Source organism: Pecten maximus, chromosome 11, assembly GCF_902652985.1.
Source record: "Pecten maximus chromosome 11, xPecMax1.1, whole genome shotgun sequence".
Classification (NCBI taxonomy): Eukaryota; Metazoa; Mollusca; class Bivalvia; order Pectinida; family Pectinidae; genus Pecten; species Pecten maximus.
In genome coordinates, this window is record NC_047025.1 from 31,389,886 (window position 1) to 31,416,615 (window position 26,730).

Sequence of the window (26,730 nt, forward strand, 5' to 3'; positions counted from 1 at the left end):
TTTGAGGTGATGAATATGGGATTTTTATTGACTTAAATGATCATATAACATGAACATAAATTAGATATACTATATAAAATCACTATCAGGGTGTTTCTGTCAACACAACACTAAACACTGGAAGGGCATTATCATACACGAAAATAATTATCAAGTAATAATAATAACAAAACCGAATGAAGTGGAAAACTTGGATATTGTGGCATTGATGCATGAAAAGAGGAAGAAGGGTCATAACATGTGAGGTTCATGGACTTGGCGACCCCAGAATGTGTTGGGTATCACTGGTCACATGATTGCATGCTGGCTACTCGCTCCATATGTACACACCAGCTGCATGACGAGCGACTCCATAATGGATGTAGACTGGATTGCCTGCCTTGGTACCATTTCTTTCCACTAGGCTGCACAAATGAATACGATTACTAGTTGTATTGCAAACAATCCAGTCAATAATATATGCAGATTCAATGGCCATGTGACCCCATGACCGCATGTTTGGGGTTCACTAGACACGACTCCATAATGTATGGAGATTCACTGGCCATGTGACCCCATGACCCCATGTTTGAGGTTCACTATATAATGTATGGGGATTTACTAGGTACATGACCTCAGTTGTAACCCCAGAATGCCCACTGGCCTCATGATCCCATGTGTGGTGTTCACTAACCTTGTGAACCAATGTTGGTGTTATGGTCTGGTGATTCCATGTGAAGTGTGTAGTTTCATAGTTATAATACACCTGCCATTAATAAATTAAGAACATATTTCAATCATAGCAATCCCTCATAACAAAATGAATAATTTCAGATACATTTTCACTGAAAAAAGTCTTTCTAACATTTCCTTCATAACATTGCATTGATTTACATAATAGTGAAAACAGTGCTTACCTATTGTCTTTTTCCTTCAAAAAAACTGCATTTGTGTTTAATTTGAAAAAGTTACTATTCTCTTCACCAAAATTAAATGCTACATGCATACATGGTCCCAAACACTCTTATATACACATGTACAGTATCTATATTGAGACTGCGTATTATTGCGACTAGTAACAATGTTCAAATTCTGTTTCAAGGATGTATCACAAGTCATACATTCTAGAGGTCCTAAATTGATGTTGTACAGCACTGTTAAACTACTCATACTTGGATTTTTTTTTTTATTTTATTTATTTGAAAATAAGGAATTAAAATGTATTCCTATGATAGCAGGCTTTCACACAAATAGAACTTCAGTATACCAAGAATGAGTAATACTAAATCATGTGACCTTTTCAACATACATTATCATCCAAATGCTTGTATTAATTTATGTTTGCAATTGTTGAAATTGAGTCATATGAGGAAGGCATTGGAAAAGTAATAATAACTGACATCCTATTTGCATGACAGCAATGGGGGTACGGCATGTTTGACATTAGAAATATCCTAATCCCTGTTAGACAGGACTCTATGGAAACTTTATATCCAACTTAAGATATTTTGTAACTGGATTAAATTTACCTTGTTTGGCTTGAGGAGAGTGGAATGGGGTATCATCTCATGATCTTCCTGTAGCAGGATAATAAATGTTAACATGCACAACAACGTCCATTTAACAAGTTTTATTTCAGGCATTTTCTCAACAATTGTGTGAGACATTGTTTTAGGGAATCAAACTTCATTACATTCAAATAATAATACACTATATTACTTTATAGTGGACATGAATTTTATCAAATTACAAGTTTGATCATTTTCTAGACTGTTTGCTAGCCACAATAACTAGAGAGAAAAATCAAATAAAAACAGTGCAGTAAACTATGACCTCTCTTTTCATTAACATATATGATATGATCTGTTGAAAGTTAAGTAACATACATGAATGAGCACTAATTTAAATAATCTATACAACTTAAGTATAATAATTATACATATCATAATGTCCACCCATATTTTCTATCCTCCACTTCAACACTATGTAACTATTCAAAACACCATACAATCATGCACTTTCACTTCACAGACATGTAAAATGTGTTTGTATAATTTTAACATATATTGCAGTATTTTAGCACATACCAAATAAGACTACAAATGTTATGGTACTAGCTTTTAATATCTTCCTTCGTAGGAGGTCTCCCTATAAAAAAACTCTTTACACATTACTACAGCCATTAACTTAGCTATAGTACTCACACTAACATTCAATTGCACGAAGTCAAGTGTAAATGAAAAACATACGAAGGGATATAGCCCCTTTTAGATTAAATCCCATTTCCTTCCCAATTACAAACATTAAACACTCAAGCTGCAAACTTTAATGATTAAGAATAACTTGGCACTAATCCAACTGTTTAATTACCTCATACAAAACTCATGAAATAATTTTCCTGTCATAGATTTATACCATAAATTTCTTTAAGAAGAGATGTTCAGACTCAATATACATCAGCATACTTTACTGTACAGCGGTAACTACGTTAACAAGATGTACTGGTATTATTTGTACAGCTGACATAAAAAACAAGTATGAATTTAGTCTCTGGGCAAGTGAATAGAGGGATAACTTCCCAATACACATAAGTGCTTCTCTGTATAGAACTCAGTGTGAAAATTGGATAATTGCATTCAAAAAATGGTGCAAGATTAAGGAAAATCCTTCCAGCACATCCTTTTCACAATCTGAAAATTCACAAATTTTACGAAGACTCAACATACCAAATCACGAGGAGGAAATTGATATTACAGAAACCCAGTTGAGCTGCTATTTTCAGTCATATTTTGATTATAGAATTCAACTATTGGCTAATTCGTTTGCTGCCAATACTTTTTGTTGAACCATAATGTACGCCTTAAGCTTGTTGGTAGAAATAAAACAGCAAGGTCATAAAAGATTCAGAAAGCACCAAATAACTGGAAAAGCTTTGAGCAAAACTCAAATCTTCCATTCCATGTTGTAGACAGTGATGTTGCTCTGTACAGTAAGATAAAAGCAAGGGTTTCATTAAATACCAATTTCAGGTTTACAGTTTAAAAAGATCCAAATAGCGTAAAAACAGTTTCATGAGATAATACAAATACAGCATGGGTTAGTTGTATACATGTACATTGAGTTCATGCTGCATTAACCCATGCATAACAACTACTTATACCATTACAAGTAAAAAAAAAAAAAAAAAGTGGAAACAAAAAAATCAACAATGAGGGATCCTTAATTGATGGCAAATAAAAAGTTTGCTATTTAGTGCAATTACACTACATGTACCAAGGAGACAAATAATAATAATTATCTTATATATATATATATACATATAGTAAGAGTGACTTCATGTCACCAACTTCAGTTCTATTTTCCCGAACATTACACAAATTAATGTTGCAAAGCCTTCAATTTGAATACAAATGTATATGATTTACCGGTATATGTCACTAAAGAAGTTGATCTCCACTCAAGTATTTACAGCAGTAAACCAAGTGTTTATTCTTGATGCATAACAAATTGAATGGACAGTTTGTATTGCATGCAATAACAGAACTGATGAAGACATGGCTATTTGCAATTAGCAGCATTTAATGTCACGCAACAGCAGCAGTTGCGTAAGATTTTCATTTTGAACAACCATTCTGGGTAGAAACTCAAACTTGTCCAAGATATTATGGTCCTTTATCATTGTGCAAGGTTTGATCAAAATTCCTCAAGGAATGTAGTCCCCAGAGCACTGAAATCTTTGGCGTTATGTAAATATTGTATGTTTGAGACTGATGAATGGTAACCTTTAGTCCCCATATTTCACCTGTAGGCGACAAATAATGTGGTATGTTGATGCAATATGAGCCTTAGTCTTGTTGACTGGTTTGTAATTATATCAAAGGAAAGTTTTGAATAGCAACAGCTATTTGTTTTTAAATTCTAGATTAGCAAAATCAGCAAGAAGCAGATCAGATGCCAATGATCTCTCAATGCTTTTTTTTTTTTTTTTTAAATATTTTGCTGTAAGAGGCTGATAATGAATTTTAATCATTTGCAACAAATATCAAACAAATTACATCAACTTACAATACTCACTCACGTGGACCCAGGTTGGTGGTCTCAATGTGGAGGGAACACAGAAAATCAGGAAGATCCCCCCCAGGGTGGTTGAGTGGGATCTTAATTTACTTTGTAATCAGCAGAACTTTGTCTAAATCTGTTTGTTTCAGTTTTACTGTACTTTGAAAGTCAATTACCACTCCAGTGGATTATCGCATGAAACCTGCATTCTTCTCAAACTATTAACATCATCCTGTCCTTTACTGTAGTCATTCACCTCTTATCATTATACATATTTAACAAAGTCTGCTGTCTTCGCTGCTGTTGTGTGACATTATCAGAATCAGATTCTAAAGATTGTAGCCTTCCACTCCTTGGCAGTGGTAATCACACCAATCCTATCTATGGCCCGAAAGTTTTCAACAAATCAAACAAAACACACATAAATATCCTCCAAAAGGATACTTAACTAGATATTTTTCTTACATCTTCATAAAAGTCTCTGATGAATAAACAAAATGTGCATCAAGTGCTGATTACATTGTTATATTAACCCCTTTACTTCACAAAAATGTGACTATTGATTTGGTATATCTTATTAAAGAGTGTCAAAATGATTGTGAAGGGTTATTCTTAACAATAGTTAAGTGTTTAGGTAGGTGACTAATATATCATATTCTTCATAAACACTAAAACACAAACGATTTTCGCCACCTAGCTGAAAAAAGAAATAGACATTTACTAGCTAGTGGGATTTGCAAACAGTAAGACTCTTAGTCATGTTATAATGACACTGACCAGCATAATCTTCACGATCTCTTGTTGTGAGTGACAAAAGATTAACAAGCCTTCTGTAACCTTCATCAAACATGTTCATGCAGCTTGTCTCATTCCTTTTTTTGTAAGTCTTGCACATTTATGTTATTTTACATTAAAAGTTTTTTTAAAAGTCGCTCAGCGTGTTGAGGTTATACTACAGTAATAACTTGCTGATGATAATTCCTATCACAAGTGCAGCAATAAGGTAGACAACTGGGGGAAGGTTCATGGCCTGAGCTTGGGAGGACGACGACGACACTGAGGCTGGGGCAGGGGTAGACTTCACTGTGTCCGACATTGCAACCTTCCGTAGACGTACCTCATTTTCCTGTGGGAAAAAAACATTTGTTACATCTGTAACCATCATACTACTTAAAACTCCATTACTGAGAAATTTTTTTTTTTAGCTTTTCACTAAGATTATAAGACTTTGAATGTAACATTACCTTTAGAGAACTAACTTCATCCCGAAGACTCTGTACCTCCTTTTCCAATCTGTGTTTATCTTCCAGAGATTTTCTTAACTCTGCATCTTGACTTGTGGCCTGTAATAAAGAAAATATGATACTTAAGAAACAAGCATTCTGTGAGTTTTGCTAAACCAATACATGTCCCCTACCGGAGCCCTCAAGTTAAAACTTTAGCCAAATTTTAGTAAAAAAGTTTAGCCAAAACTGAAACATGATCATTTTATGAAAATAAGTTCATTCCAAACAATGTGTAAATTCAAATCTATTGGGTTGAATAAACAATGTTTCCTGCCCCTAAAAGATATACAGGTATTCTTTTGGTATGTCTACTGCACAGAGTAAAAGAATCTAAAGTGAATTTAAAGTGAAATGTGTAATAACAGCCTTGGATTGATACTCACAATTAAAAAGCAGCAACCTAATATCATTATTAAGTGAATGGAGAGCCATTACAAAACTTTAACCTCAAGAATACAGAGAAAACAGTTAAGTCCATAATATGGAAAAAATTTCAAAAAATACAAAAGTAATGCCACACACCCAAAGAACCTCTATACAAAGAATCAGCATCCTAATACCATAAATGAATGGTGTGCCATTATAAAACTTAAACCAAAACTTTAACCTGAAGAATACAGAGAAAAAAGTTAAGTTCATAATATGCCAAAATTTTCAAAAAATGAAAATATTTTTTCCAGTTTAAACCTTACAAAAGTAATGCCACACACCCAAAGAACCTCTATGCAACGAATCAGCATCCTAATACCATTATTAAGAGAATGGTGTGCCATTATAAAGCTTTAACCAGACGGACTGACTGACGGACGCAGGAAAAACCTATAGCCCCCCCGGTTTCACCTGTAGGGGACTAATAAAAGCCATGTGAGCCTGCGGGCTGGCTCACATTGATAAACCTAACCCCTTTCACCAATAAAACAAGAGGCCCATGGGCCTTGACATTCATCTGACTATAAAGACCCTATAGTATTTGTGTAGTATACATGAATACTCACTAGCAGTACAGAGAACAATGCAGATTCTATGTGGGAATTTGGACCAGCTTAAATAAGTAACACTTTATCAGGATCATTCTAGGCAATGTTCAACTAAATCCAACTGGTGAATCAGTGGAAAACTTTTAAGAATATCATTTTTAAAATGGCAGTCTTAGCAGCATTCTGGGATTTTAGACCATTCTGAAAACTATCAACACTTGGCCAGGATCATCTCAGGATCATTTCAGGCAAGTCTGAGCTGAATCCCACTGGTAGAACCATAAATGTGCAATGGCGACTGTGGCTGCCGTGTGGTAGTTTTTACAACACTGAACATAACCACACATTGTTGGTTGTCTTTCTTTCTATAACACCTCCTTACTAATTTTCAGCTCAATGACACAAGTTGAACTAGAGAGTAGTTTGAAATGGTTTTTTTTCAAAATGGTGGCCATGGATTTTGAACCAACCAAAGTTTGAAATGTGAACAGTTTTCAGATATCAGATAGCAAACAGTAGACAGCGATGGACAGAGCACAAAGGCACATAGATCATCCTGACCGTTTGGGTCGGATGACCTAAATAATCTCTATCACCAGCTTTTTATTTTGAAAATTGTCAAGGGTGACATTTGACCTTTAATGGTGACTTATGACCACCAAAATCTAATCAGGTGTAAAATTTGAAGCAATATGATCTAAGTCTGTCCATGGTTCATGAGATATCTTGTACAGATACACATATCTCATTTATAGCTCCCCCCACCCCCACCACACACACAAATTAAACTAAGTAGGGTATAATAAACTGCAAACTCAGTATGTAGTAGCCCAGAGACATAAACTACTTGATTACTTTGGTTGGTGGAGAGCTCTCTAGCTGAACTTGTTTCACAGGTTTTAATGGCTTCTCTTCGGGTTCTTTGCTGACCTATAAAAGAAGTATTATTTACTGTAGTATTGTATCACAAGACATGTTCAAAAAAAAATTTTTAATTAGATATATTTTGATCAGGCAACATTTTAATATACAGTGGAACTTCGTTAACTCTAACTCGACTTCGAGTTAAGCGGGGTATTCAAGTTTTCCGAGTTCGAGTTAATGAAGTTCCACTGTATATACAATCCAAAGTCCTAGTAACTCAATAAATAATATTTTCATCTTGCAATTCACATTTAACTCAGTACATAATGAAAGTAGATAATTGTACCATAGCACAGATGCATAAAAAGTTGAAAGGGTAAAGGGTAATGGGTTGCATATATGTGCGATCATTGTAGCACAACTGTGGCAGAAAAAGATTTGTTTTTTTTTACATTGTTTGGAAAATACATGTGCATGAAAGAGTTCATTTCAGCTTTAGGCCCTGACAATGTATAATGTGCAATCAGTAAGATATGCTGATGTTGCGCTGTATGAGAAGATAAGATTGCCTGTGTATTCTGAAAAACAGTGTTAACTAAGCATTTTGATTTTTTAGTTGCATCCAGACCACTCCTTAATTATATCCAATAAACATGCCCTCATAATCACCCAGGGAAAGCGACAAGGTTTCATGGTAAATTTGAATGAGCTGGCTGCCTGATCATGGAGAGTGACAGGATTAGCTTTCAGGTCCAGTTGAAATGCTAAATTTCCAAATTATGGTGTGTGACTTTGGGGGTATAAAATAAGCTTGGTAGATATTAAGTCCATTAGGCTGCTAATTATTCAAAAACAGGCATGTTCTGACCTGATCTTACTATAAATTTAAATTTTAACTTGAAAGTAGTACTTTTGTAAATGCACCTGCAGGTTATTGCATTTTCATTTTTCAAATGGACCATTCATTACAAAATTTTATGCAATAGTTTGTATTTAAACAAAATATATATTAATGATGCAGAGACTCAATATTTAGGTCTCTGAACATAACTTTTTGGTCACAAATCAAACATGTTGTGTTTTGGGGAATATACAAAGGCTTCTGCTTTACGATGTCGATCATAATAATCACAAAATACATATGTTGTTGCAAATCTGCCAAGCATTGGAAATAGGCTTATACACAATACCCTGTAGGTCAGGTATATTTGGGCCTTTATTTGCACTTTGCCAGGAGTTTTACCAATGACGACTCAGATAGTTAAAACTCACACTTATTTTCGGAAGCATAATTTCATAGAATTCAAACAGATTCAACAACATTTTTTTTTAAACTGACCAATATAGATTTATTGTAAGTAGAATCTACTCCCCAAATCTTATAGATTATCAACTTACGCTTGATGGGGTAGCAGTATGACTGTTATCCACTGGCAGTTCAAACACACACTTCAGTTTAGAGTCCATCAGATTTTCTGGGGTAACCTCCTTCCACTGTAATTAAAACACAAATTTTAGTTCAAGTTCAATAAGAGGCCCGACAGATCTGTATTGCTCATCTAGATCACCTATTAATTCATATCCATCTTCTAAGAAATCAAGGTAGGTAGGTCAAATTCATTGACATAATATCTATTTTAGAAGAGGATATTATTCTTTAGCTAAGGAACAGAAGGCTGTGAAGATTTTAATCAAATGACTTTAAAACTTGATATTGGTCATAAATGTGGATCCCAAAACTAAACATTCTTTTATATATACCAGAGTATGATGCTGCTTATAGGTCAAACATCATGAACCTTGGTTTCTTGGTCATTCCAAAAATAATTATGAATCTAAAATTAGGCCAAGGTAACAAAATTCATAGAGTAGACCTTTATTCCAACATGTTATAATACTGGCATTATGTCATGAACTTGGGCCTTTTAGTTATTCAGAAGTCTTTTTTAAAGAAGTAGGAGAAATACAGTACAGTGTACATATGTGCAGTAATGTTTTCTCCAACATTGGACATACATCTCATAACTTTTTGTCTTCTTAGTTTAAAGAACATGACCAAAATCATTGGAATTCTTCATCGAGCCAAGTACATACAAAAATTATAACATGTGATGATGCTCTTCAGCATTTCCATCTTAAACACACTTACCAATTCTTCTTGGCTTTCAATGGGACCATCTGGTGCAAATAAGGTCTGTACCATAAACTTGTGCTTATTTCTTTCTGTGGGGTCATACTCAAATGGTTGCAGCATAACTGAAAGTAACATATAGAGATGTAGTGTATATAATTATTCACATGCATTTTTTTATTTTTAAACTTACAGATATCAAATTAACACAGGACAATATAATTAATTATTGCAATTTATCTGTATCAACAATTACATTAAGGTAGTACATAACTATCTTTCTTCTATTTATTTTAAACAAGTATTTGTAGAAAACCATGTAAGTCAGATACATGTACAGTTTAAACAAGAGGCCCAGGGGCCTTAACGGTCATCTGACTCTAAATTAAAACCCTTATATTATTGTAGTATGCATTCTCTGTAGCAAGTATATAGTGGCACTGTTGGCCATGGTGGCCATCTTGGATATCTGACCGACCCAATAAATAATAACACTTGGTCTGGACCATCTAAGGATCATTTCTGGTAAGTTAGCTAGAGCTGAATCCCACCGGTGGAATTTGAGAAGAAGTTTGAAATAGGTGTTGTTCAGGAAAACCATGATTGCGCAATCATGTTACAAAATGGCCGCCATTGCTGCCATGCCAAAGTTTTTACAAGGCCGAAAAAATAACAACACTTTGTTGGCACTCCTTCCTTAACATCCTCACCAATTTCGAGCTCAATGGCACCAGTGGAACTGGAGAAGAAGTTTAAAATGTGTTTTTTAAGATGGCGGATATGGCGGCCATCTTGCATTTCAGACCAATCTAAAAAATAACAACACTTGGTCGGGATCATCTCAGGAACATTTCAGGCAAGTTTCAGCCCAACAGCACTGCTGGAACTTGAGAAAAGTTTAAAATGTGCTTTTCAAGATGGCGCCTATGGCGGCCATCTTGGATTTCGGACCAACCCGAAAAATAACAACACTTGGTCACGATCATATCAGGATAATTTCAGGCAAGTTTCAGCTCAATAGCACTGCTGGAACTTGAGAAAAGTTTAAAATGTGCTTTTCAAGATGGCGCCTATGGCGGCCATCTTGGATTTCGGACCAACCCGAAAAATAACAACACTTGGTCACGATCATATCAGGATCATTTCAGGCAAGTTTCAGCTCAATAGCAATTGTGGAACTTGAGAAGAAGTTTAAAATATGTTTTTCAAGATGGCGGCTATGGCGGCCATCTTGGATTTTGGACCGACCCGAAAAATAACAACACTTGGTCGGGATAATCTCAGGATCATTTCTGGCAAGTTTCAGCCCAACAGCACTGGTGGAACTTGAGAAGAAGTTTAAAATGTGTTTTTCAAGATGGCGGCTATGGCGGCCATCTTGGATTTCGGACCGACCCGAAAAATAACAACACTTGGTCAGGATCATCTCAGGATCATTTCAGGCAAGTTTCAGCTCGAAAGCACTGGTGGAACTTGAGAAGAAGTTTAAAATGTGTTTTTCAAGATGGCGGCTTTGGCGGCCATCTTGGATTTCGGACCGACCCGAAAAATAACAACACTTGGTCGGGATCATATCAGGATCATTTCAGGCAAGTTTCATCTCAATAGCACTGGTGGAACTTGAGAAGAAGTTTAAAATGTGTTTTTCAAGATGGCGGCTATGGCGGCCATCTTGGATTTCGGACCGACCCGAAAAATAACAACACTTGGTCGGGATCATCTCAGGATCATTTCAGGCAAGTTTCAGCTCAATAGCACTGCTGGAACTTGAGAAGAAGTTTAAAATGTGTTTTTCAAGATGGCGGCTATGGCGGCCATCTTGGATTTCGGACCAACCCGAAAAATAACAACACTTGGTCGGGATCATATCAGGATCATTTCAGGCAAGTTTCAGCTCAAAAGCACTGGTGGAACTTGGGAAGAAGTTTAAAATGTGTTTTTCAAGATGGCGGCTATGGCGGCCATCTTGGATTTCGGACCGACCCGAAAAATAACAACACTTGGTCGGGATCATATCAGGATCATTTCAGGCAAGTTTCAGCTCAATAGCACTGGTGGAACTTGAGAAGAAGTTTAAAATGTGTTTTCAAAATGGCGGCTATGGCGGCCATCTTGGATTTCGGACTGACCCGAAAAATAACAACACTTGGTCAGGACCATCTCAGGATCATTTCAGGCAAGTTTCAGCTCGAAAGCACTGGTGGAACTTGAGAAGAAGTTTAAAATGTGTTTTTCAAGATGGCGGCTTTGGCGGCCATCTTGGATTTCGGACCGACCCGAAAAATAACAACACTTGGTCGGGATCATCTCAGGATCATTTCAGGCAAGTTTCAGCTCAATAGCACTGGTGGAACTTGAGAAGAAGTTTAAAATGTGTTTTTCAAGATGGCGGCTATGGCGGCCATCTTGGATTTCGGACCAACCCGAAAAATAACAACACTTGGTCGGGATCTTCTAAGGATCATTTCAGGCAAGTTTCAGCTCAAAAGCACTGGTGGAACTTGGGAAGAAGTTTAAAATGTGTTTTTCAAGATGGCGGCTATGGCGGCCATCTTGGATTTCGGACCGACCCGAAAAATAACAACACTTGGTCGGGATCATATCAGGATCATTTCAGGCAAGTTTCAGCTCAATAGCACTGGTGGAACTTGAGAAGAAGTTTAAAATGTGTTTTTCAAGATGGCGGCTATGGCGGCCATCTTGGATTTCGGACCGACCCGAAAAATAACAACACTTGGTCGGGATCATCTCAGGATCATTTCAGGCAAGTTTCAGCTCAATAGCACTGGTGGAACTTGAGAAGAAGTTTAAAATGTGTTTTCAAAATGGCGGCTATGGCGGCCATCTTGGATTTCGGACTGACCCGAAAAATAACAACACTTGGTCAGGACCATCTCAGGATCATTTCAGGCAAGTTTCAGCTTAATCCCACTGGTGGAACTTGAGAAGAAGATTGAAATGTGAAAAGTTTACGCACGGCGCACGGCGCACGACGACGGACGAAGCATGATGACTATAGGTCATCCTGACCCTTCGGGTCAGATGACCTAAAAACAAGAATGCAATTATTTATGTAATATCATGACACACAAACACATATAACCTGGTCTACCCTGGGTTGTAAGCAATATGCTTACACTTCACCATGGTATGACCGTTTTCAGAAATACTTTGAAAGGTTGCCTCTCTTCTTACCTGCCTTTACTAAATAGTTACTGCTGTGCTCAAAAAATGTGGGCTGGAAAAATGTCCAATCCTGGGTTTCATTTTATATGTGTTAACCATGGTTGTTTTACCAGAAATACAATATGGTCCATTATGCATGGAAACAATTAGGTTTGCTGGATATATATTGCTATTAATTGGTAACGTGTTAAAAACAACAGGGAAAAGAAAGTAATTATAAATAATAAGTCAAATACATATATATATATATAATATTATTTTGCCAGTGTCATCATCACTCATGGTAGTACCAAGCTTCAATTTTCAAAATCCAAGGTAGCTGACTGTTAGCATTGTTTTAGATGAAAAATCAAAATTGAATTAGCACAATTAGGGACAAAGAAGAACCTACACATGAAGTTTGAGGAGTACCTTTCAAGAACTAGCAATAAAAACTTCCATTCTGAAATTCCAAGATGGCTGCCTGTCAGCCATTTTATTTTTCTGATAAAAAATAAATAAACTTGGCACTACTAGGGACCAAGAGGGGGCTTCACATGAAGTTTGAGGAATTTCCCTCCAGTATTTTCCAAGAAATAGTGATATATATCAAACATCCATTCTCACAATCCAAGACTGCTGCCTGTTGGCCATTTTATTTTTCTGATGAAATTGGCACAACTAGGGACCAAGGGATCCTGCACATAAAGTTTGAGGAATATCCCTCCAGTACATTTCTAGAAACAGCCATAACAACTATTTTGTAAAACTATGGATCAAAGGGCCCTACAGATGAAGTTCGAGGAATATACATCTAGTTCTTTTCCAGAAACATTGATTACAATAGCTAAATTGAATTGGCCCAAGAAGGAACAAAGAAACATTGATTACAATAGCTAGAAGGAACAAATTTAAAGGGGAACCTACACATGAAGTTTGAGAAATATCCCTCCAGTGCTTTTCATGAAATAGCGATAACAAGTATTGTTTACGGACAGATGGACAACAGACCCGGGGCACAGAGTGACTGGAATAGCCCACCATCCACCTCTGCACACATTTTTTTTCCATATGTGTGCAAACCTGGGCCTAATTAGTATTTACAGAAAAAAGTTTCCCTGGCTTCTTGTATATTGCCCCTGGAATTAAATCAGTGCACATGTATTAATGTGCAAGGTTCAAAAACTATGCATGGCCCCAAAGTTTGCATTACATACATATACCGATTCTATATTTTTATTGAAAAATAAAGCTCAGTAGCCTTAGGTTTAAATAAATAATCTGAGTGTGAATTTAGGAATATACAAACCTGCAACTGTGACTGATGCCCCTGGTTCAATGATTCCACTATTGGGACGTACACAGTATCGTTTCGGTGCTGTTGTTTTCACTTTAAATAACACTTTCCTTCCCTCTGGGTTACTCAACTTCAGGTTCGATGTAACGACATCAGTAAAAGGACCTGAATAAATTAAAAAGTGAATAGGCTGAAAGTGTGGCTAAACATAAAATCACACCACCTAAAGAAAGTACTCTAGATCTCTTGTTAGTACTAAAACATGTAACTCAACTGACATTTACGTATTTATTAACTTTTTTCATGAATGAGATTTTCAAGACTACTCATCATGGCATATGATCAACAATGAACTAACTCTACCTTTCAGTCATAACACATGATATATATGCTGCAATGGTACATATATTTTATAATATTTTAAATATTCTTCTTATCAAAGTTGTTAATATCAATATCTATTCATCTTACAAGGAGCGTGAAAAGCATTTGCCCATGCCTGTCCGTTTTCTCAAACATTTTGGTCATACTAGGAACTAAAGGAAACGTATTTTGAAACTGGAAAAGCTCCATGCTTTATGGAAAAAATAAACAAACAAACTCAAAATCAAAAGTGGCTATATGTATACTTGTCAGTTGCTCAATTTGTTTTCCGGTCAGTATGAAAACTGAACATGAACTAGCTATAGGCACCAAAATAGATGGGAACATTTCCATTTAATTTGATCCATCCATTACTTTCTGAAATAAAGAATAACAAACTTAGAATCCGAGATGGTCATCTGGCCATCATCTTTTACAGATTAGTCTCATAATCAAGGCTCAACCTGAGAAAAGGAAAGTCTCCATATGGATTTGAGAAAGATCATGCTGTTTCTTGGAAACATCAAAACATAATAAAAATGATTATTTGCAGTTTTATATAATTTATTGCTTTATATCACAGCAACAAAGCTGTCTCAATTAGGTTCAAAAATTATAATGCATGGGTATTGGGCATTTAGCAACCAGCAAATGTCTCCCTGGGGAGCATACAGCCGGAGCTTTGATCTCAGCACAAACAGCTTACAGTATACACATGACATTACTTGCACTGCCCTTCCTTGTACTGCATTTACAGCTGAGTCTACTAGAACACAATGAAGTAAAGTATCTTGTTCATGGATACAATACAATGCCAGTGCTAGTTGGGACACTTCTGTCACATAGTCTTGTAAATATTATCTATCTCACAACAATTGCAAAACAAGTTATATCAACTTATATCAATCACACTTGCTTGCCTGGACTGAAGTGCGTGAGAGGTCATGAGAGGAAACAGGGGACCCCGGGGAAGACCCAAGTGGTCAGCGGGTGACCCCCAACCTTTTCACATCCGATCGGGTTATCTAACCCAGGCCGCCTAGGTGAAAGGCAAGAGTGTTACCACTTTGCCACCCAACTCGCATATTCTACAGCTAGATCACCAAGCCTTCAACATGTGCAAACTCCAAATATCAAAACCTAACATGGCCACATGTCAACTATTTTAGTTTTCTGATCTGCCAAAAAAAATAACAAGAAAAACAACGGGAACCTATATATATTTGGTAATTTATACGAATTCCTTCCTAAGAAACAGTGATAACAAACAGGGATCGACACTAACAGTAGCCCGTCCGCCCTGGGCTGCCTGGAATCTGGTCGGGCTGCCCAAATATCCAGACCAGCAGCCCAGTGGGCTGCCAACATTTTCAGTCAAATGTATAATGTCCAGCTAAATTTTTCTTCATTTACTTCAATAATTTAATTTTCAAAACATTTTTCTTGAAACCCTTTGGTGTAAGGTCTAATATTTTATGCCCAGAATGAACTAGAATGCAGGAAACTGCATCTAGAATATTAATTTATTTCCTCAGTGTTGGGGTAAGAGAGTGAGGGACAATGCTCCCAAATCTCCCCAAGAGGGGCATCACCTTTGGCTGCCCAGGCTGCCTCATTCCAAAACCTGGCAGCCCGGCGGTCTGTCAAGGTGATTACGTTAGTGTCAATCCCTGACAAACAATAACTATTTAAATCCAACACAGCCTCATGTCAGCCATTTTTTTTTTCTCCATTTGTTTCTTCACTAGCATGGTTGATCGCCCCATGAACAGACTTTTGAGGTGGCCTATGGGTCTCCTTATAGCAGTTAGTGACTACCTTACTGAACAACATACTGGAGGCCTGTCACATGCCATCCAGAGCAATTATGGTAAAGTGTCTTTTTAAAGGACACAAGGACAGCACAGACAAACACATTTCTGAGCTTTCAGAGAAACAAAAACTGACATGGGTTTAGTTGTACCTTTCTTCATCTGAGAAGGCTAAACTATATAAACACATGTATAATAACAGAGGGATCAGGGGTAATGTACATTTTACATACAACATCTGATAAAGATGCATGAAGTCTTTTCAGCAAAATGATCTGAAAATTTAAAACACGTACAAAATGCTATGAACATAAGGGGATTTGAGAAAGTTTGTTCATGCATCTCCACTGCCATGCAGGTACTAAGGGCGTAAGAATTGTACCTGCTGACCCAATTGCATGATCGTAAGAGCTAGGCGACCAAATTTGGGATCTTATCTTTTCTCTTCTTTCTGAACAACTTTAATTTCTTCTTCCTAATGTCTCACTTGGCAATGCCTCACTTTTGGCCTTCAGTTAAGCATTCGCCCCCGAGAGGAAGGCTTTGGGTTCTGTCCCCTGGCCGAGACATACCAGAGTCTTTAAAATGGTAGTTGCTACTCCTGCTTAGCGTTTAGAATCTTGGAAGTGGGACAACTGGTTTGCCCGTTATCAGTATAATTTGACCGGGTAGGGTGTCCTGCTGGGTGTCTTCGGCAGTATGCTTCAGTGAGGTAGCACCAAGTCTAACAAGAGGCCCATGGGCCTTAACGGTCACCTGAGATTTGAAATATTTCAGTTTATTTAATTGACCCTTTTTGCCCCCCCCCCCCTATCAGCCCCTAGGGGTCAGTCAGGGCCAACATATGCATATTATCAAACTTTCATTCCATGCTGAAAATGTTAACCAGAATGAATTCCAATAGAAATCAAAACAAATCAGTCAAAAATGTGATTTCCCTATATAAACTATAGTAAAATTTACCCCCTCCCCAGGGGCAAACTTGTGACCCCAGGGTCATGAAATTTAAAATTTCAATAAAGCACCACAAGACCCTTCAAACTATAAAGAGTATTTGATTCCACCTTATTTCAGTCTTGAGAAGAAGATTTTTGAAATTTCAGTCAATTTGAACCTTTTTAGCCCCGTCCATCAGCCCCGGGGGGGTCAGTCAGGGCCAACATGTGCATGCCATCAAACTGTCATCCCACGCTGACAATGTTTACAAAATTAGAATGAATTCCAAAACCAATAAAAGTCAAAAATGTTATTTCCCTATATAAACTATAGTAAAGCTTAGCCCCGCCCCAGGGGCAAACTTGAGACCCCAGGGTCATGAAATTCACAATTTTGGTAAAGAACCTTCAAACCCAGCCATCTATGAAGTGTATTTGATTCTATCATATCTGAGAGTAGAGAAGAAGATTTGTGAAATTTCAAAACTTGAGACCCCAGGGTCATGAAATTCACAATTTTGGTAAAGAACTTTCAAACCCAGCCATCTATGAAGTGTTTTTGATTCTATCATATCTGAGAGTAGAGAAGAAGATTTGTGAAATTTCAGTCAATTTGGCCCTTTTTAGCCCCGCCCATCAGCCCCTGGGGGTCAGTCAGGGCCAACATGTGCATGCCATCAAACTGTCATCCCATGCTGACAATGTTTACAAAATTAGAATGAATTCCAATAGAAATAAAACAAATTAAAGTCAAAAATGTGATTTCCCTATATAAACTATAGTAAAGTTTAGCCCCTCCCCAGGGGCAAACGTGAAACCCCTGGGTCATGAAATTTACAATTATGGTAAAACACCTTAAGACCCTTCCATCTATGAAGAGTGTTTGATTCCAGCATATCTGAGAGTAGAGAAGAAGATTTTTGAAGTTTTAGTCAATTTGACCCTTTTTGGCCCCGCCCCTCAGGCCCCTGGGGGGTGGGGACCATATAATTTACAATTTTGGTTGACTTTTAGCCATAGAAGCTTCCTGCCAAATTTCATAGAATTTGGTTTGTGGGTTTTGGAGAAGAAGTCGAAAATGTAAATTGTTTACGGACGCACGACGGACGACGCACGACGACGGACAAAAGGGGATTAGAATAGGTCACTTGAGACTTTGTCTCAGGTGACCTAAAAATCGACAAAAGATCCAGACTATCGCAAGGAGATTTAACATGAGCCTCCCAAAACATGCATACACACTTACCACACACATGCACTTCGCACTCACGGGAGGCCTTCCTTAAATGACCTCAGCTGTTGACAGGGCGTTAAACAAATAACACCAAACCAATCATGCATCTCCAGAAATAGCAGATCCCTACTGGGTGCGAAAGTTAAAATAGAACATACAATTTGTTCCCAACTTCTGGATTAAAAATTTGATTTAGGGTAAAAAAAATGTAAGTTTCAATTCCCAAATAGGACTGGCAAAATGCAAGCATGTCTGCCAATGCAACAAATCAGCAAAAGACATTGGTCTAATCAAGTTATAACAGAATGCAGTCGATTTGTCAATCAGTATAGAAGACAAACAATCTTCTAGTTTGCTAATGATAATTTGAAAACAAATACCACACTCTATAGATATGACCTGATGATAACAGTACTCGACAATCTATTACAGTAAATAGCCATTGATACGAACACAGCCAGTGCAAATAATTATGACTCATCGTGATCAGTGGCCACTCATTGATTCATGTGTCAAAACAATGAATTGATGTAGTGCATGACATAAAATTAGTTAATGTACTCTATAGTATTACACTGTAGATGCTGATTATTTTGTGTGTATTACGACAATACGTTATGTCATACAGGATATGTCGGTCAATATTAGCTGCTTCGGTACTGTAGGAATCATAATTGCTTTGGTGCTTTCGTTATTTATAATCCATCCCATACCGCTCTGTACATTTGGTATAAAACTACATATAAACGTGTTTGTCTAATTGACATTTCTGGAGGATAGAGAGACTACACAAAACCGCTGGATCATGCAACTTTCGGAATCGATTTTACAGGATAACCCAGTATGACGAAAATGTTGTCGGTAAGTTCGCGATTTTGAGCGACTACAACATGGGTGTGGACCGTAATATTTCACCTTGCCTAGTGCCATACCTCTGAACCTCAACTCATTTGAAGGTTCTAAATGTAGAACTTGTTGTCTTGCCATCTCTGTGTGTACAGAGCTTGTGAAATTTGGGAAAGATCGCTGGTTTTAACCTATGTCACGTCTGCCAGACAGCTTCGTGTAATGCGCATGCGTATACATAAGTCGGATGTATGAAATCGAGACGGTTGTGTCAAAATATAAAACTAATGAAACGAAACATTTTCTTAAAAATATAGAATATTGCTATCAATAAAAAGATCATTTTAATATCATATCATACACATGCAACTAATGTCTAGGCAACAACATTTTGAAGTTTAAAATATACTGTGGCCCATAAATGCAACTTTTTATTAAAAAATCTGTATCCGGTAAACGCTTGCCTCGAACAGGAATTGTTTTGACAATGATGTAAACATAAATAGTTCTGTAGAAAAAGAAAAACTGTCCGAACCGGTTGATAGATTCTATATGGTCATGGCAGACGATTTAGACGACCTTCTTGATGAAGTGGAAACTAAATACTGTTCGAGAGATAAACAGAAAAATAAACAGCTGAACAAAAATAGGTATGATGCTCATATGATACAACAGGGCATGTCTTAAAATACAGACTCTACTGCAGTATACTGTACAGTATAGATTCGAATAGATATATTTTAATATATTTATATAGTTGCAGTAGATCTTAAATAGACAGAAACACTTACATGACTTGAGTACAGTGGCTGTTTGGACAACATGTAATACACCCTACTTGCCTTACTGAATGAGTCAATGCAGCATACTTGCATATTAGAATATATTTTAAATCTTAAGTACGTCATTTGTCAGTGCATAGTTAAGATTACCTTACTTTACTTTAAGTTTTGTTCGAGTTTCCTCTGGTCATGACACCAGACTTTGACATTCTAGAGACATGTGATGATGTCTGGCATCGGGTCTACAGTACACCAGACATTTATCTGTCGACGTGATGCATATGTAACAGTTGAGGAATTTATAAACTTTATTGAATAGATTATATGGTGATTGTCTACTTACAAGTTACGACTGTATTGTTCGATATACCGGCTGTTTATACTATTCGGAATTCCTTAGTCATTTGACAGCGGAAGTGTTCCGAGTACAGGTAATTTGGCGCGAATATTGCACGTGCGGATTGCCGCGGTTGTCTATATAAGCCGGTACACCTGTGTAGTTCGCCAGTCAGATGGAAAGTCTTTGTAGGACTGCCTGGCTCAGCTCTCCCCGACTCACGCAGTCAGATGGAAAGTCTTTGTAGGACTGCCTGGCTCAGCTCTCCCCGACTCACACAGTCAGATGGAAAGTCTTTGTAGGACTGCCTGGCTCAGCTCTCCCCGACTCACGTAGTCAGATGGAAAGTCTTTGTAGGACTGCCTGGCTCAGCTCTCCCCGACTCACGTAGTCAGAATGAAAGTCTTTGTTAGACTGTTATGGTAACACTCACTGTCAGTAGTTTTGTGTACTATCGTTATAGTATGGCCATGTAGCCGCTAGTTTACTAAACTACTGCCATGTTGTCCTATAGTATGTGTGTGTTGAGTGCGTGACAGAATTGTATAATTTGTCCCTATGTCTCTGTATATTTTTACATAGTGTTTAGTGGTATCCTAATAAAACTACCTGAACTTTATATATCTTGAGTTTGTGTTTATTTGCCAGACTTCACGTACAAATTATGACCCAGAATGTAAGACCCTGACGGACCCAAGATCACCGAACCTGGGTATAAATATTTTAAAGGTGTCGGTTTGAGGTGAAAAGCCGATCCTTTTACACATATATATGACAATATGTATATATTTCAAAGTCTGGTGTACATGCAGGTGTTTGACACTAACTTTATCGCCTTGGTTTTGAAATGAGGCAGCCCGGGCTGCAAAAGGTGAAACCGGTACCCCTCCTGGGGTATTTGGCGGCATGTCCCTACAGCCCATAGCCACAACACTGAGGAAGAAATTGAATTCTATATGCAGTTTCCTGTATTCTAGTTCATTCTGAGCATAAAAATATTAGATCTTACACCAAAGGGTTTTATAAAAAAAGTTTTGAAAATAAAATTATTGAAGTAAATAAAGAAAACTTTAGCTGGACATTATACTTTTGGCTAAAAATATTGGCAGCCCACAGGGCTGCTGGCCATGGTCTGGACATTCTGGCAGCCCGACCAGATTCCAGGCAGCACAGGTCTGCCGGGCTACTGTTAGTGTCGTTCCCTGACATGTCATGGCCAGAGGAAACTCGGACTTACGTAATTTTTGTTTTGAAGTCCAATAACGTTCCAGTGTTTTTATGCTTATTCGTTTCATTTGATGGGGACATTTTTGTTTTTATCTTGTCATTTTTCAACATTAAGAAGATTGAATAACTGATTTATTGTTGTCATGCAGCCGTATTAGTGTTGTTTAGATGGCTGGTGTGGTCGGATCTAGACTAATATATATGTGTAGGGGATCTGGGATTTGATTTGACTGGTTCATAGCAGCCAGATAGTGCAATCGGTTAACAAATCGGACTAGAATTAAGATAATAAAGAGCTAGCTAAAGCCATCAAGAAAATATTCTTCCTTTGAAGAGAGACTTTAAACCTTGGGTCTATCTGAAAACAAATTTCATTTAGTGTCGCAACCTGATACACTTCAAGAAAATCAGCAAGGAAATTCGAAATCACAATTTGAAAGTGTGAAATATGAGGCTTAATTATTTTGTGTAATATCTTTTATTAGGGTCCTTGAAAATTGAATTAAGGCTATGGCCGTGTAATGGCTTTTGTATTTAATTTGGTTTGACCGGGTCTTTATGCACCATGTCGATGATTATATCATATAATCATAACTGCAAAGCAAAGCTTGTGTTCTGTTGATATATATAACAATTTTGTTTGTATGAATGCCCTTTACCTTTTTTCAAGGTCACATGATAGGGTTCAAATGTATTAAAATATTAAATCGCTTATTTTCAATAATCATGAGACATAATGCCAGCAGTACATGTATATGATGCTACAATGAAGGGTTTTACATAAAAAATAACCTTGACTTACTTTTGATATCACAGGGGTCAAGTAGGTTAGAATTGTTTTAACAAATTCTCATGCTATCAAGAGGCCCAGATTTGAGCCTATAGGGTACTGGATTGAAGGGTTGCCAAGTTTGTTCATATGGATGACCTTGACCTACTTTCAAGATCTCAAAAGTTAAATATGTTGAACTGTATTTAAATAATATCTTCTGAATAACTTAGATGCCCTTTAGTCCTAATATTGGCCATGCCAAGATAAAGGTCAACTCAGTTTTGTTCACAGGAATGACCTTGAACTGTTTTCAAGGTCACAGGGATCAAATGTTCTAAAATAATATGTTAAGCAAGTTAATATAACCAAGAAAGCAGCTATGTACATGTAGGATATGATGTTAAACTTATTTGTGTACTGGAATATTAAATATTTGATTCACATCAATGTCATCAATTAACTTTGAAAGTCACGTGAATAAAGTCTTTCAATATGATTTATTGACTTTATCAGGTGAATACAGGTGTTTAAACATTGTCACATATTCTCATATAATGTTCCTTTTTGTTCAGAAAATCAACAGAAGATGACCTGGATGACATTTTGAATGATATAACAGTGGATCCAGATTTTAAACCAATTGTAAGTAAAATATCTACATGTCAATTCATAAAGAAACATCAGCCTTGAACCCCTTTTCGTCCTATCACTTTTCACTTTATTTTTTCTTGATACTAACTTTATGTATACATATATACTGGTAAATATAAATGTAAACAATTATCTCATGATAAGACAACTTCATCCATATATCATCAATTATATTATGTCAGTATAATATGTCCATGCCAACTTATATAGAATATAACCTCTGTCAGTATAATATGTCCATGCCAACTTATATAGAATATAACCTCTGTCAGTATATGTCCATGCCAACTTATATAGAATATAACCTCTGTCAGTATAATATGTCCATGCCATGTGGTGCAGGTAGACGAAACTTTTGTTCTAACAGCTAATGTTTAAGCCTTGGTAACTGTGGAATTATTACTGGTAATTTAACATGACTGGAAATTAAGGAACTCATTTACACAGTATCAGATATGATCATTTCACTGTTATACTCCTATTTAAATTGTTTTTCAGAAATCCAGTGATGTAAAGTCAAGCAATCAAACTGTAATACGTCCAGAATCTGCCCGCAGGTAAGTCAACCAATTCTGTATTACAGACCATTACGTCCAACCCTTAATCCTTATTCAGTTAAATGTGTGTTAGATTATTTATGTCATTGAATTAGTAAGGGCACATTTAACATGATCTGTTATGATTCATAGATTAACAGACTTTATAATTAGGAGTCATTGCTTAGACAATTCCTTTTCAGGGGAGGTAATTACATGAATTATCAGGTATTACAGGTATATTATAACATTGTGTTTTACAGGTGTTTCCCGTTATATTTAGGAGGTTCTGCTAGCTCTCTAGGAATGGCCAATTCTCTAACCCCAAGGTAAGAAGGGAACGAAAGTGATACATATATCATGGTAGTAGAGGTTAACTACTTTTATATGCTTTACAGAGGATATTGAATGATTTCCTGTTGAATATAGCATATATTTCACAGGTATGACTGTATACATATATAGATGTACCAATATCTTTCACTCATGTTCATCACAGTGATAATATATTATTCATATATCATCACTGATAAAATAAGTGTGGATGAAGTTTTAATCAAGTATGAATTTCATCTGTAATAATGTAATAAACATTTATATTCCATTTATGGTATGTAATAACCTAATAAAAATAAGAGCACTAGACCGCTGGCAAATTTAGAAAATATCTTATCAGCTAAATATACATTTCATTGTTAAAGTAGATCATGAGAAAAACACTACTAGACCTGTGAATAGAACGAGAGACATCATTGTACACCCCACACCTGTGCATGTGCACCTTTCATTATGTCATGTCAGCCCTGTACTGTTGGATAGATCTGAAAAGGTGTGTCTCCTGACTTTGACTAAAATAATATCTCCAGGACTATGGATCACTAGTCTCTGAACAGGATGTGCAGGCTACACTCTGTGGTTTTTATCATAATTCATAGCTTTATCACAAGGGGTTGAGTCATGATTTGAAACAAAGAAAAAGTGCCAAAGTCATGGCTATCCAAAAGGGGAATGCTGTACTACATATGATTTGATCTTGTTTTACTTACAACAATTTCTTCTGTGTCTTCCATATGTAGGAAAGGGCCTGTTTCCAGTAATGTTAATTCTCCATAGGAGCCTGCCCCCGTATAATTTCTTATCTAGCTCAACTACAATGTTTTTCTTTTCCGAAGAATAATTTTACACCTTTCCGACACCCAGATTTCATAATGTCAGTGAAAATGTATTTTTATAAAGTTGTCATTTTGAGCATCAAAGACATAAGGTCGTAAATAAAAGAAGGTTATCTCGAAATTGTAATTCGCAACATAGTATAAATTTCTTTTGATAAATATTTCCAAAACATCCAACAGGAAATTTGAATCAGAGAAGGGGCCATTTTGGAAACAGGCCTTTACATGCAAAGACCCAATAAATCTACATAAACTACTGGGTTCTTTCTTTCCTGTCAAGTCTTTCTTTCTGTGTTTTGTTTTCATGTGTTGTTCTCACCTTAACATCCATCCTCATATGACTGACCCTGACTGTTGGTGTCACCTTGACATCCATTCCTCATTTGACCCAGACTGTTGGTGTTTCTTTGCCTTCATCCTCATCTGACCCTGGCTGTTGGTGTCATCTTGCCTTCATCCTCATGTGACCCTGACTGTTGGTGTCCCCTTGATTTCTAATAACCTATCCTCATTTGACCCTGGCTGTTGGTGTGCCCGTGACACCCATCCTCATATGACTCTGGCTGTTGGTGTCACCTTGATATCCATTCCTCATTTGACCCTAACTGTTGCAAAAACTTCAAAATTTATAAAAATTCATGATATAAGCGCAATATATGCAAAATATAATTTATGAAAACTTCTTTCTTTTTGTAGGTCCTGTGATCAGATGAGATGTACATCGTGTGATTTTAAAGTTGCCATTTTTGACAGTTTTGAATGGGATGCATCAACAGATTATCTATTTCTCAGGAATAATTGCCCAGACTTCCAAAGATTAAAATCGAAATTGCGTTCAAAACGAGGTAAGTGTTCACTGTCTGCTAAAATCTCATATATAACCCAATCATAGCTACAAGCATTCAGTTTATAATTTCCTTAACTACATATTACAAGTTATTACCTAATTTCAAGTTCTTTTAATATACAGTAAACTCTACAGCATAATTGCATGTTGCAGTCATACAAGGATACCACTTAGAGTGATGTCCCTTTACTACACGGAACAGGCCCATGTTCTGTATGCTGTAACCATCATAGGTATTAGTTCTTATCAGAGTGATGTCCCCTTACTAATAGGATAGGACCCTTGTTCTAGTATATGCTGTAAACATGTTGGGTATGACCTGTTACCAGACAGAGTTATGTGCCTTTAACTGCCAAAATCCTACCCAATTCTATAGGCAGCATCAGCACTCTACACTCCAGTTTATTGATTTAGGCGTGGTATTACTCAGATATTTCTTATATTCCTACAAGGTATTCAGTTTCTTCATCGGTTTATTAAACAGCTGGTATGATATCATAGCAGTACAAAAAATATATTTATGTATGTGTAAATAAATTTTAATTCATAAAAAAGTGCAGCTTTACTAGAGTGATGATAGTTGACTAAAGAACATAAAAGATAATTTGAACCCATTCTAAAGATGACTTGTTTCATTTCAGGTTGCCGGGCCTATTGCTGCCAGTGTTGTCATCGTTCTGTTTCCACTCTAGAAAAACTGACAGATTCTGCTCTTAAGTGGGTGTGTGGGAAACATTGACAACAGCCTATATTTAGACATTTATGATCCATGCACATTTCAAATTGACACCCTTCCTCATCAGTCGCTTTAGGATTTCCTTCCTGTGAGACAGTAATTGCAGGAAAATGTGGGGTTTTTTTTTCACAATACACCATCACCTCTTGGAAATTAATTTACTGTTGCTGTGGTGGGATTTCATACACAATCTTTAGGCACTGACAGAATGGATGATTCTTGTTTACTTATCTTGATGAAGGAATGTCATAACATTCTGGAAGCATCAGGAATTTCTGACAAACTGTTATTAACACAATAAGATTTCAAGTTTACACTTTGCAAAATGTTATATATATATATATACACTGTACATGTATATATATATATAAATAATACTGAGAAATTGAACTCTTTTATTTACACATCAACAAAAACCAAAACAGTATACACTAAGTACTGTATTTGTTTTAAATGAATGAACAGTGTTCACAGTAACCTTCTAGTAAGATTGTTGTAGAAAAGATTGAATTAATATGAAATTGTCTGAACAGTTTGTGAGGTGTAATGTTTGCTCTCATTCTTAGATACTTATTATTGACTTTGTGTGATGTCTGTGATGTTTTATAGAATCAAATTAAAGAATATGCTGTTTACATGACTATTTAAAGGGTTGTATGAAAAACAATGTTAATTATGTACATATCAAGTGAATTAAACTGAACTTATTAATATCATTCTCCT

The 26,730-nt window shown here is 36.5% G+C and overlaps 2 protein-coding genes across 2 annotated transcripts; one reads left to right on the top strand and one right to left on the bottom strand.

Moving 5' to 3' along the window:
- Positions 1-19,177, bottom strand: LOC117337882 (vesicle-associated membrane protein/synaptobrevin-binding protein-like). Its single transcript, XM_033899025.1, has 7 exons — positions 19,034-19,177; positions 13,771-13,923; positions 9,315-9,421; positions 8,564-8,659; positions 7,157-7,231; positions 5,283-5,381; positions 1-5,164 (listed from the first exon to the last, which is right to left on the bottom strand). The coding sequence occupies exons 1-7, from the start codon at positions 19,086-19,088 to the stop codon at positions 4,991-4,993; spliced, it is 759 nt and encodes a 252-aa protein (XP_033754916.1). The 5' UTR covers positions 19,089-19,177; the 3' UTR covers positions 1-4,990.
- A 233-nt stretch (positions 19,178-19,410) lies between these two features.
- LOC117338043 (protein C8orf37 homolog) lies at positions 19,411-26,720 on the top strand. The gene is made up of 6 exons (XM_033899206.1): positions 19,411-19,597; positions 22,638-22,707; positions 23,215-23,273; positions 23,516-23,581; positions 25,121-25,269; positions 25,913-26,720. The coding sequence occupies exons 1-6, from the start codon at positions 19,500-19,502 to the stop codon at positions 26,008-26,010; spliced, it is 540 nt and encodes a 179-aa protein (XP_033755097.1). The 5' UTR covers positions 19,411-19,499; the 3' UTR covers positions 26,011-26,720.
- The last annotated feature ends 10 nt before the right edge of the window (positions 26,721-26,730 follow it).